Raw genomic sequence first — 14,033 nt, 5'->3', positions numbered from 1 at the left:
TTATCCTGCTCATCCCACTTCATGGGAAAGGTGAGTCCACTTTAAAGCTAACGTGGTAGCGAGGGCAAGCACCCTACCAAAGGTATAGAGAGCTGAGAGAGACAATAATGAACATAATTATAGTTAGTTATTGTTTGGTCTACTTACGGCCCTATTTTATAATGCTACTGCCAGCAGAGCTATTTTATGTGATGTCTTTTTCATGCAGCAACGTTTTCATAAATCAAAGCAAAAGCAATACTAGGCAGTTTCTCCTGCAGCCTGTTTAACAATAAAAGTTAACACTGAACCCTGGCTGTTATCAATCTTCATAAATGTGTCCATGATATAGCAAGCCTGTTCCATATTACACCGAGTCTGTTACTAATGCATGCATAGGAGCAACCCAGTGGCTTAATGGATCTCCTAAATGGTTTGAAACGGGGACCCATGTTAAGTGGCAAGGGAAGTTCTACAGAAATAACTGCTTTTCTCGTTTCTTTCAATATACGATAAAATGATTATACTTTACAGTGGGTCTAGCTTGAGAAATGTATATTGTACTACAATAGGAATTTTCACACACAAAAGAGAGACCTCAGGAAAATGGATATCATCTTCAAGAAACTATAGTAAGAAGTGGATAGGACAAGGGGTAATGGATTTAAACTAAAAGAGGGGAGATTTAGACTAGAGATAAGGAAGAAATTTTTTACACTGAGGGTGGTGAAGCACTGGCACAGGTTGCCCAGAGAGGTGGTGGATGCCCCATCCCTGGAAACATTCCAGGTCAGGTTGGACGGGGCTCTGAGCAACCTGCTCGAGTTGAAGATGTCCCTGCCCACGGCAGGGGGGTTGGACTAGATGACCTTTAGAGGTCCCTTCCAACCCAAACCATCCTATGATGATTCCAAGTGCAAATTACCAGTATTTCAGTAGTTCCTTTCAGTAGTGATCTATGTGACTAAGGATTTTTATATTTAAGCACTGAACTCAAAATCTGACAGAATTAACAAACTTATTTCAGTAGTACACACATCCTCTTAAGGAGAAGAAGGGGGAATGCCTGATCTGTATTAATTTGGGTATTATCTGAAAACAATTAGTTTACAATACAGATCCAGAACAAGAGGGTGATGGTGAAGGTTGACCTTCACACATCAGTACTGCAAGGATCCAAAAAGCAGCAATGACTTTACCTTCCTAAACATGAGGTTTACCAGGTACTGAGGAACTTGAAGACAACTTCTGCCCCATGCAGGGTCATGCTATGCAACCAGAGAGGAGTAACAAGTCTCCAGGTTTAAAATAAAGAGAACCTGGGATAGAGCCATTACATAGATTAGCTTTAACCTTAATCAATTCTCTTGAAAAGCCACCAAAACCTCTTTTGTAGACTGTCCAGAAGAATATCTGTAATTTCTCTGCCTAAAGGAGCCAAAATATTTAGTAGAGAAGAGCTGGTGAATTGAATTCATTTGACACTGAATTTATCTATAAAGAACTTAGTTTTAAAATCTACACTGACCGCATTGACTGCATCTTTTTATTGAGAGGGTTATAACAATTTTTTGGCCAAAGTACTGTGTTTAGTCAAGGCAAAGGGAGAAGAATATATGTGATGGAACAAAAGGGACTGCATTTCATCAGCCCATGCAAGAGCAAGATTTCACTAACAGTAAAGCAGTGTAGACAGAGAGGTAGTCTATTACACTCGGATCTATAAAGCCTGTCTCGCAAAACCTTTCGATCCTGATCTTCTTGTGCTTCCAGTAACACACACGGCACAGTGCAGCACTTGCTATGGAATACTATCTGTCTTAACACACCCTTGACAGGGGAGTCCATCTTTATAAAGTTTATAGCCACAGACATGGCACTCGAGTGGTCTCCTTAAAGATACACATATTAGTTTTATCTATTCCATTCAGTTCCTTGCCCCCGGCTTAAACGTGTGCTTTAAATGTTTCAGGACTATAGTTTGATTTTATATTGCAGGCAGATGAACAGAAAGGCAGGGGACAGTGAGAGAGAGTGCATCTTTATGATTATTTTTTCTTAAACATAGACAAGTTTTCCAATTTTAGTTATATATCCTCTACAGAGGCACACAGCACTTGAATTGACAAAATCCACTAACACTTAACTGCTCCATAAACAGTAATAGGGAAAAATTTCTCCTACTGAACAGCTTTGTGTCTTACGTTCTTTTAGGGTTAGAAGGCGGTGTGCTTTTCATGCTTCTAAGTGCGCAGCATGGAACATAAATATCAGGTCACATCTATACAAGCCAAAATGATTTAAAATGCCAAAGCAAACCAAAAATATTTAGGAAATCCCCTCTTCAAAAACAGCAGGAGAAGAGTTTTGATTTGCTTAAGAATGAAGCTCATGTTCAAGAAAACCTGAAAACGCATTTATCAGATACTGTAAAAGCCTTTAAAAAGTTGGTTAGGACATTTCATGACTAATATATGCATTTTCTCCTATAGATGTCAGGACTCATGCTTTACAAATGCAGTGATAACCACTGAAAGAATCAAAAAGCACGTTCAGAAAATAATTTAGCATTTTGCATTGAGGAGTACTGCGAATAACACGGCAAAATTTAAAGAAAATACAAGCAGAACATCAGGAAAAAAATTCCTGTAAAGGACATGAATTCAATAAAAGCATAGTATTTCAAGGGAAATAAATAAAACTTGAATTTTCTGCTAGGGAGATAGACTATCTTGTTGGACCTGACTACTTCCAGCTAACATGGCTAACCCATAGCTCCATGGCTAACATAGCGCAGTAACACGCTATTAAATGTCTAAAGGCAATGGGCTCATTCCCTGCGAGCCATCAGATGTAGAGCCCTGTTACAATTAGGATTTTGCAGTCTATGGATCAGAGCTTCGGGCTCCTGCAAGAAGGCAGGTGTAATACTCTGTGCAAAGTGTGTGTACAGTCACACCAGTTGGTCTGTGAGGAGCTGCCGAGCTACCTTCTGATCAATTCATTGACTTACACAGCTGTGTTTAGAGATGCCCATTGGGAAAGCTTGCTGGAAATTTCAAGCTAAAAAGAGAAAGAAATTTTTTTCAAGACTTGTATCTTCTGGGAGATAATTTCAAAACGGTCATATTCACAAAAGGCAACTACTGTCTAAAATTCAGTTATCAAAATGTCAAATTTTCTCTGATCAAAGGAGAATAATTGATAAACTGTGTAAAGTTTGGGGGTAGAAAGAAGTAGTAATGCTCACGAGAGCAGGATTCATGCCGCTCCCCTGTTCAAAGCTATATGAAAATGTACATTCTGATGCCTTGGTCAACTCCTAGAGAATGGAACTGCTTAAGAAACAAAATTACATTTTTAAAAAACAAAATTATCTTATGCTGGAAGTGCTACTGACAGGATCAACAAAGCAAGCCAAAATGTCACTGCTTGATTCTAGTTAAGACAGAAAACAAAAGCTTGGGGACCGTTATAACTTCTTACCTATAAATGGGACCCAAACCAATCAGGTCACTGAAAAAATATATACTGTATTAGGAAGAATGACCTATAAAGTTCCTGTAAAAAATGGCAGTCATTAACCACTTAATTCTAGACTCAGATTCAGCACATATTACTCCACTGACCTCAGTCAAGTCCCCTAACCTAAAGGGATAACTGTATGCACTTATGTCACATCTATTTCATTATTTTTATTACAGTAGCACGTAGATGGACTAATTAAAGCTAAATTTACATTAGGCAGGCAATTTCTTAGGCATTCTAATACATAAAAAAGCATAAATCCTGGGCAGACCTATAAAGGCTTCTCCATGATCCAACATCCATATGACATACATGTTGCCAACTGCCTGCTGCACAATTTTGCTCTATTCCTCAAAAAATTAGAGTTAACCAAGTGCAACCTGGCACAATTTTATTTATTTGTTTGAGCCTGCTAGCAGCACAGAATGACAGCAAAGAAATTAACTCCCTCCTTTAGCAAAACAGAGGAGCGGCACCTGCGACATGATAATCCCGTGCCACCTCCCAGGAACCACCCTCTCAGATGCCCACAACTGCAGCAGCCCCTTCTCCAGATGTTGCCAGCTGCAGCTCTGCACTCTGCATTGCCAATATCTGCAATGTGCTGAGAGACAAACATGTGAGGACCAGCATAAAATAAATGCAATCTGGTTCATGTACCAGCAGCATTTCTGCTGCTCGGATGTTTTGAGAATGAGGGCTTTTTTTTAAAAATGTAAATGAAACGGCAACAGGTTGCTGGGTGAGTGCTGGAAGATACGGAGATGCTTGTCGAACACTCCAGGCCCGCCGGACACATTGTGTTGAAACCCTGACTGCTAACCAAGGTCCAAATCTGATTGAGATTCATCTCAATTTACTGTTCTAAGCAAACAGGAAGATAAAAAACAATATTGGAAGATGAACTGCAATTAAAAGTGCAGCTCTGCTCAGAGAAGGAGCTGTTAGAGCATACCTGTTCTCCACATGCCTGACGTCTTACCTATTTCCCATAGTAGAAAAAAATAAATAAAGTATTTTTTATACTGTTTAGCCTTTTTATACCATTTTACCTTTTAGCTACAGAGTAAGGTAGGTGCAATATACCTGCCAGACGCCACAATTTTCAAGTCCAGTAATGATTTTTACTACCAGCAATTAAAGAGAAAGTTTTACTTTTGAACTAATCTCATGTGAACTAGAAGGCAACAAGACAGTTTAACTACTTTATAAGACATCTTAATACTATTTTTACAAACCTTATTTTCTGAGTATGACAGCACTTTGCAACAAAGCATATGATTTGATATTATTTCCCAAAATGTTTAATGTATACTTTGGCTTTACAACTGTGATTTCACTTAGATGGAGTCTAAGCAGCGTGACTGCAGTCTATTTTTTTCCCTGATTTAGCCCAACACTACTGGAAGGGAGGAAAAAAAAAGGGAAGAACTGGTTAATTACAAGCAGCAGCAAATGAGCTGTAATGGAGGTGTTATGAATGTAAATCAGTGACGCCTGATGCAGCAACAGCAGCATCTGTGCATGCAGCTTCCAAAGTAATGAGATCGTGCTGATGTACTGGCATCCTGCTTTGATCACTTCATCTTGTTCAAGAGCTCTGATGGGAAAACAAAGGTCGGTGGCACTGACCTCCCTTCCTGCAGCTTGCACACGCACAAATATTAGCGACTGATCAAGGATTGCTGCCCTTCCACCCCAGGATTTCAGAACGGATGGTTACATAGTTGGGGGCCTTAACTAAACAGATAGCACAAGCTCCTGCAATATGAAGTGTCATGTTCTAACATGTAGAGGAAATTGGCAATTCATTCGTCACCCTGTAACCAGAAACAGGTGTATGCTTCTTAAAAAAACCATACCATCGACTCCGCACAACATGCTCCCTTCCAGAAAGAGAGGCTTGCTGCTGTGTGCTCCAAAGTGGGGGCTGTGAGAATTGTAGGCTTTGAACCTACAGATGGCTTGGACTCATAAAAAACATCCTTAGAAAAGGTATTTGTACATCTCAGCAACAGAAGATTACAAAATACAGAACAAATTAATAATAAAAAGAAGAGACTCTGGGTTGTAACCTTCCTTGGTTTAATACTGTAATTGGGAAATCGTTTACTCGTGTTTATACGAAATCCCAACAAAGGATGCTTAACGTATTAAAACAAGAGGCTTTAGTCCTTGAAAGGGAGCACAAAGCCAGATGTACCGCTGCAGAGCATTACATGCCAACTACGCCGCAAAGAGTCAGTCCTTGTCGGTCGTGAGTGGCGCACGAAACACCAGCCAGCAGCAAGAACTGCCCTTAATGAGTGCATCCATCAATTTTCAGGGGACTTGGTTGATTACCAGCACACAAAACTAGGGAACATGCCAATTTAACTGTTGGCCACTGATGCATGAAGAAAGAGTTTCACTCACTTGCCTTCATAAAGAAGTCTATAAAATTACTTAACGTGTCTATGTAAGCAAATATAGAAAGCCTGTGGTGTGCTGGAACATGAGCACGTGCTTTCCCCTTCGAACACATCAACCAGACTCACCTGAAGAGGAGAGGGACTTTCAGATTAAGAGGCATGTTTTCCCACATGGTTATCCTACTATAACAATATACCACAGTAACTATCCTACTATAACTATCCTACCTTCCAGAAAAATCTTTGTTATTTTAAGTATTAATTCATATCAAATAAAAAAATTCCTAGTCATGACTTTGTGCTTTACTAAAATTAATTTTAAGATTGCTTTCTTCATTCCGGACTGTAAAGTATCTGTGTGAAAGACCGTAAAGTAAACTGTGTGAAAAATTGGTGATAGCCTGAGGAGAGCTTTAATGAATGTACCCACGATTTCTAGAAAGGAAACAAAGGGGGAAAAAGGATAATGGCAAATATGGAAAGAATTGGCTTGGCCCTCTTAATTAACGTGCTATCTAAACTTTGAATAATGGATTTAAGAAGTTAATAGGACTCTCAAAAACCACATTCAGTGCTTCAAACCTATCTCCTGACCAAATAAGCACATTTAAAGTTCACATTACAGCTCAAATATTTCAATGAAAACACACATCCCCATGCAAACAGACTCATGATTCTGGGCTTAACAGAAAAACACACAGACATTATGCCAGAATCCCCTGCTCCCACTTTGTTCAGAATGAATCTGCATCTAGCTAAAAAGTGCACAATTAATATTTCATCCAGCTCTGTTGAGTACTCTCATTCCTAATGGACTGTATTGATCAAAGGCAGAAAGTTAAACATCTGTGTTGCTGCAGGGAAAACTAAGGTTGTCATTTATGAAGTGATCACTGTTTCATAGGTAAATGTACTGAATAAAGGGGTTTTAGAATTTTTATATTCTAAAGCTGCTCAAAGGATATCCTCTTATATATATTTATAGGTTGAAGAGCAACTGAGACAGTGGTAACTACTGATCACCCAAGTCCCTTCGTCAAGCCAAGCTGCTGAAGCAATAGGCAACTGTATCTGAAAGGCAGAAATACCTAACTCCTGCTTCCTCACTCCGATTCACAGGCATGCATAAGGCATGCCTGGTGTAAAGGGTTTCGCCAGCCGAGGGAACAGTGTCAAAGCAAAATCACGTACACAAAGTAGTAGTAGAAAGTCAAACACGTTGCTTGAATGAGCTCTGCCACGGCAGCCCTCAGGTAAGTCTATCAGGACCAAGTACTGGCTAAAAGGAGTGAGCAAAGAAAACAGATTCTGTTTTATTCCTTTTGCACTCAAAAGGAACAGGATTGTGGATGTACAAGGTAAATAAGAGAGACCGAAAAGATTTGTAGTCTCTTTATCAATTTCTCTTCCTACCTGAAGCAGCTCTATGCGTTCTGAATCCAGACTGGTTTAAACCTAAGAGGGGTGACGATATCACATCCACTCTGCAAAACACCATTTACACTTCGCTTGTTAAGTGTTAACGCCGTTAGATATCAGACATCGGCACTGGTTAAATCAACATAAGCAACTCTCACTGCTATGCCACCCCCCGCACGGTGTCAGCACAACTGTTTGTGCAGCTACACAGCAAAGCAGCCTTGGGGAACAAAAAGGGGATGGGGTGGAAGAGTAGAAAGAGAGAGAAATAAGACTATTCGAATACCTCTGCAGCTAAGAAAAGCTCTGTGGTTTAAGCTGAGTTGATGGTATTTAACACTATGCACTCCTTCTAGCATAATTTACAAGCATACCAGTCCTGTGCTCATCTGCGGGATGCCGTGGATAACTTGGGACCATCGTCCCCAGCCATAACACGTCAAAAAAGAGTTCAAGAATACTACCAGCAACACTATCATCAGGGCAAACAATAATACTGAAACAACTGTTTCATGACAAAGCACTACATATACATGCTACATTTGTAAGAGAAAAGATTAATTCAGGATGTTTCTGTTTAGAGCCCATCGTCTTTGGCTGAGCAAAGGGAACCCAACTAAAGGAAGGCAAGCCTGCAGGCTCTGTCCAAGGATTTCTAAACAGCTTTCTGTTTTCTGTTACTGGAAAAATACTACGTAGTATTTCACAAATAATTTATAATCTGTACTTTTAAAAGCAACTAATGCTAATTAAGGTAGCAAAAGGAACTGCTGGAAAATTGAAAGTTTCTCACCAGTGGATCTGCGCAAGCAGAAACAAAGCAGAAACTATTTGCCTGGGCATCTCCAACATGGATTTCCACGTTACAGTAGTATGTGAGTACAACATGATGGTTACTGAAGATATTTGCATTAAGGAACTATCAATATTCCTAATTTACAGACAGTGTGGAAGAGTCCCTTAAAAGTCACCATATGTGCCCAACATCAGAAGGGTAACGAGAACAGTGAAATAAACCCACATTTCCCTGGTCTCAGTCCAATGTTGTCATTAAAAAGCTTATTTTCTCTCCATACTGCATTTTTTTTCGATATCCAGAAAACTGGCATCACCACTTTGTAAGACAATTATATTTGAAGATCGAAGTGTGACTGTTAGTCATTTAACGTGGCTTCATTACAAACTTTCTCAGCTTCACCTCCCAGTTCAAGAGTATCAGCTAAAACACAACTTAAAGGAAGTACTCTTCGTGTTTCTATGTATTTACAGATAGCCATCAAGAATAACTGTGCTTTAAATTTTATTTTCAGTAAACATTAATAAACGAAGTTTCATGACACAGAAGTCATCAGTTAAAGCAAGACATGATATTGATGTTTTGTCATTTATTCCCATTCGCTCTATCCTGAATCAAACCCCTGCTGAACATATTTTCAAGGTTGTAACAGCCTGTTGCCTGGCTATCACCGAGCCCTAACTTCCATCAGCGATCAGAGCAATGGAAATGATCGAGGATCACGTGAAACATACTGATTTGGTTTGTAAAACTATTTTTAAAACGTCTCAAATGGGTGAAGATTGTACCCTGTGAAGCAGCCTGAGCAAATCCCAAACCTTTCTGTGTTTAATCAAACGAGCTCCTCCAGTTCCCGAGAAGCATTCCTCCTGATGGCAAGGTTCATGATCAAAAGTCTCACAGTAAGGGAATAAAGCCATCAAAATCTGTAATTCAGAATAAACACCCACGCTTCCAGATGATGCAAAGAATCCTCCATGATTAAAACTTTTAGCACTGGATAATTTCATCTGGGAGTCTATCAACATACAAACACATAAAAACCCCGCGCCACGATGCACAAGATCCAGAATTTGGCTTCGTTGCAGACACAGGAGCATTGAGATGCCGGGGAAAACATCACCCTTGCTTTGCTTCGCACAAAAACCACCTGGGCAGTAGAAAGCAAAATGGAGAGCCGATCCCCAAAGAGGGCATGGATTTTCTATCAGTCTGGCCGGCTGGGGACTATGCTTTTGCCAAGAAACCAGCAACAAGAAGCAACTCCATGTTGTCTCCGAGAGAGCGGTGGAGCAGGAGAGGAATGGCAAAATATTTTGGAAAAAGCACTAGTGCACAGCTATGAATTCTATTATCTACCACAAAGAATCAAAACCCACAGAAGATAAAGTAAAAACGTTTATTTTAGGCCGAATTTGCCCTAACCGCTTGCACTGTTCGTAAATGAATAATCAAGATGTTACTTGGCTCTAGACACCACGGGGGAATAAAATGTCACCACCGCAGCTGCCAAATTTCCCGCTTACCAGCCCTTCAAATTAAGGAAAAAAACCACAATACAAATGAACAATTTGATTAGTTAAAGTTCAAATCTTTGCCCAAAGCCTGGCTCTTCCTGTAATATCGCATTCTTTTCTTCTTGTGTAAACTCCTCATTATAACAGGGACATCTTCATAATATAATAATTCTGGTTATAATGTAACTGCGGGTAACATAACTCCTATATTAGAAAAGGCAGCATGCTCTAGTAATGTTGTTTTAATGTAATTTGTGTACTGCAGGAACTGACTGAACCTGGTCGTTTAGGATTTGATCAATGTGAATTAGTGTCTTAAAGAGATGAACCGTTTGATAATTCAGAATTTGATCAATGTGAATCAGGACCTCACGGAGATAAAACATTTATCATGAACATTTGGAATATCAGTCTAATCCAGGCAGCGCTGGAGAAGGTAATAAGCAGGCATCAGTAAGGACTGCAGACAAAGTACAGAAGACCTGCCAGTTCTCTGACAAAAGTCTATATGGCATATTCGGTTTTTCCCTTTTAATGAGGTGAATTATCCCTAAAGACTGATGAAGCTACAGTTGATGTAATTTCAGGGACTAAATGGAGGAAGGAAAAGGAAAATCCAGGAAATATTTAAGCAATTATCCACTTCTCTTTGCTCTTGAAAGAGATGTACCTTAAAAAGTTGAAGAAATGCAAGTTATCTCAATAAAACTTAGCAACTCATTCTAGACAGGCTTAAAATAAAGTCAGACTATTTCATAATAATACCACAATCAGATCTATTAATCTCGCACTTAGAACCTGAAATCACACTGACATGTAGCACATCGGTTTATGCATTAACAAAATTTAGCAGTTCAACCTTACTTAATTCTTCTTTTACAGCCAATTAAACAAGCTCTTTAAACACTATTGCTTGAAACTCTGTCCTCAATCCTCACATGCAATTAAAATGAACATGAGAAATGCCTGGTGACACCAAAAGAGCATCATCTTTAGGTTTCACTAAATCATTCATAATTTATCCATCAAGTTACATACTAAAGGCAGTGATAAAATAACATCTGCTGAATTTAAACCTTCGGTAAAAAGACATGGCATTTAAAAGCATTTTATATAAGGAAAACTTTTAAATTATAAAGCAATATTGATATTTCACGCACTTTATCAAGTCTACTGCAATGTATGCACATATTTCAGGTACCTTTTTCTTTTCATAATGTTTTCTTTTTGTTTTTTAAGGCAATGGACCAAAACTAGATCCACTAATCAAAAAGCTCCAAATAATTTTTCAGAAAATTTGGCTTGAAGTGCAAAGGAAGCATAGCAATTTCAGTAATGGCATTACAGCGAAGACTGGTCAAATAGGTGATTTCTATTTATACCTTTAGTCTCTAGAAAATTAAGAAAAGACCAATCTTACCAAGTGTTAGGAATCTGATTCCCTCTCCATATCCCTTTTTCATTGAATACTCTTTGGTTTACGCAGATAGACTGAAACAGCCTTCAAAATGGCTTTCTTAAAATTCTTAATATTGCCTGATGCTAAGGACTGGTCCCTGCTATATCTACCAGCTCCGTCTGTGCAAAAAGGAACCCAAAACCATTCGATTTACTTAGGAAATTATTTATATATTTGGGGGAAAAAACCCAAACCCGAAACCATTTCCCACCTCTGACCACAATAACCACCTAGAGCTATCAACAACTACTTCAAATCACAATAAAAGCCTGTTTTGGAATAATGAAAGTCAGATTAGGCAATAATTAGATTTTAAAACCTGGAAACACCCCACTGTAACAAAGGAAGGGGAAGTACCCCCTTGATGGGAATCTTATCACAGATGAAGAAAATGACAATGAATAACAACATACCAGGCTTCTCATCCATAACGGGAAACCATCCAAATTACGCTTCAATCAGACCTTGAGGGAACGGTCATTCTGTCCCTCTTGTTCAAGGGACAGATGAATTCAGTCTTCAGTATAGTCTGCACCATTAACCAGTACAAAGACTTTATATATACACTAGAGAATATTTAACAATTCGTGATATTAAGAGATAAAATGATTTTTCTCTTACAGTTAAGAACTTGATTTATATCATTATCAGCAGCTCAAAAAGCCCTTTTCTCTTCTTGCTCATCAAAAAACAAAACAAAACCCAAAACAAAAGAAAATCCCTCCACAAACCTAAAAATCGTCACAGAATAATTCATTTTATACAGCATTTCTTGGTTACTGCTGATGCTAAAAGGTTGTAAAAAGTTCTCTCTATATCCTTACTAAAATGATAAATGCAACCTTCTGCCTAATGGATGAACCAGCAGACAGGGAAGAGTCCAAGGCTAAGGGTCAGAGTCGCTTTGATCCATCAATTACTATATCTTCATTTAACCGTCCTCAGGACTAATAAAAATTATTTAATTTGACCTTCGCTGTTAAGGGCAAAGTGAAGCTGCTAATTTAAATCCTTTCACATCATGCAAGCGCAGGATGAATACTATTGTAATGCAAAGTTGGAACTACATTTTTGGTTCTCCATTAAAGAAAAAATGTTAAGGAATTTATTTTTAGAATATTTCATGCATCTTATCAAATAGAAATTAATTAGTACATTACTAACTGCACATCCAATTTCTATGCAGCTTATGGTTACCATGCACTCGTTTCCAAATTCTTCAAAATTCTCTTATTTCAATAACCAGCACAGACTGATAGGATCTGTGATAGGGGGAAGGGGAATTATTGTGAATGTTAATGTGGATAAGAACTCATCTAGTTGCCAGGGTCAAAACAACAGTAGAAAAGACTTACTTGAACCGAGCTGACACTTCATCGGCAGCTTTTTGGTATTGCTCCGTGGTAACTTTGTAGAACTGGGCACTCTGGAAAGTTGAAAAAAAATTTAAAAAATACAGATTTCATCTAATATCATTTATATGCATGCTAATATCTAGTAAATAATGCTAATTGGATATCTTATCCATTTAAGTTGTTCCATAAAAACCCAAAACCTAACCCTCAAATCAAGTATTCCACAAAGTTTCAGAGATTACTTTTCTTTTGGTGTTTTTTTAAATAAGCGTGTCCTCTTGGTTCCGGAAGGTTACGCAAAAGAGATGGCTCTTAGGGAGGAAACTGTAAAGAGACACGGGGTAAGAAGCACATATTTAGCAGTAGGTGCTGCTAGAGCCTTTGAAGCTTCTCCATTAGAAAAAAAGAAAAAAAAAATCTAAATAGTGAATCCTTACTGCTTTGCATGTCCCTGTTTGTGTTACTTACACATATATCCCCATCTAGTTTGCAGGTGATACTCGAGTCAAACTTCAAAGTTGCATACTAAATTAACTATGGCTTGACTTTCTCTTTTGCTCTTTGCCTTGATGATGCCTCTCGCAGTGAGTTATTTTAATATTCCAAACTTCCAGGGCGCTTCAATCAGTTGCTAATTTTAATTTTTGAAATCAGGCAGCTTCAGAACATATTTTCATCTCCCCTAAACCCAGGAATGCCTTTCACTCCATTCCACCAAATCATTAATTTCCAGAATACAGGCAAGACAAAACTGAATCATCAAGCAATAAAACTTTTCTATACTTCAAAATGGCAAAGTTTCTCAGTGGGACGTAGGATATTCAAAGACAAATCACTATAATGTTGTGATGCTTCATGTCTAGATAATATATACTTGGTATTTTTAAAGAGGTTTTTATAGCCTTAGCACAGTTGGACTTAAGATGTAATAACTAAGGCACCTGGCTTCACAGTTGGAGGAATAAAGAAAAGTTAAAGCAGTTCAAAAGTTCTCTAAAACCATTTTTCTCTGAATGGTGGGGCAAACAGGCCGGGGAGATGTAGAAAGGTTTTGTTAGCACCTGCAAGAACTCTTCCGTAGCTTTGCAGCTCTTGAGTCATCTGGCATCCCAGGGAGTCATGTTAACATGGCAACAAAACTCTTACAATCACACACTGCACGATTACGTAAAAAACATTTTGAATCCTTATTTTAACAATCTAACTCTTAATACCATGGTTTAAAGTTATTCATGCCACAACACGATTTCGCATCTTTAAAACATTTAACATACACGGATGGCACAATGCAGTCCATAGAAAGCGTCATTCCAATTTTATTTTGGGTGAAGTAAGCAGTTTTATTTATTTAAGACATTGATGTATGAAAAAGCAATATGCCTAAAACATTGTTAGGGGAAAAAAAAATTAAACCCCCTGTAACTGGAGAGATCACTCTTTTGTAAAAGTCAAAGATGACATAGTCTCCTTGATCATTGGGTTAGTAAACATCTCCTGAGCAACGTTTATCAGTGTCAAATTATGTTATGAGGAATGCAGGTACGATAGCCCACTACAGCAAAAACACTC

General features: G+C 38.4%; 1 protein-coding gene across 2 annotated transcripts in view; it reads right to left on the bottom strand.

Moving 5' to 3' along the window:
- Positions 1–14,033, bottom strand: part of CHCHD3 (coiled-coil-helix-coiled-coil-helix domain containing 3) — a 165,203-nt gene that overhangs the window by 17,025 nt on the left and 134,145 nt on the right. For both annotated transcript variants that reach the window (XM_076346608.1, XM_076346701.1), the window contains exon 6: positions 12,465–12,535. In XM_076346608.1, the coding sequence (XP_076202723.1) occupies positions 12,465–12,535 (71 nt within the window). The remainder of the gene's footprint in view (positions 1–12,464; positions 12,536–14,033) is intronic.

The sequence above is a fragment of the Aptenodytes patagonicus genome, chromosome 1 (assembly GCF_965638725.1).
Source record: "Aptenodytes patagonicus chromosome 1, bAptPat1.pri.cur, whole genome shotgun sequence".
In the NCBI taxonomy this organism is placed as follows: domain Eukaryota; kingdom Metazoa; phylum Chordata; class Aves; order Sphenisciformes; family Spheniscidae; genus Aptenodytes; species Aptenodytes patagonicus.
The sequence above is the reverse complement of the archived record's forward strand: the minus strand, read 5'-3'. Positions and strand labels throughout refer to the sequence as shown.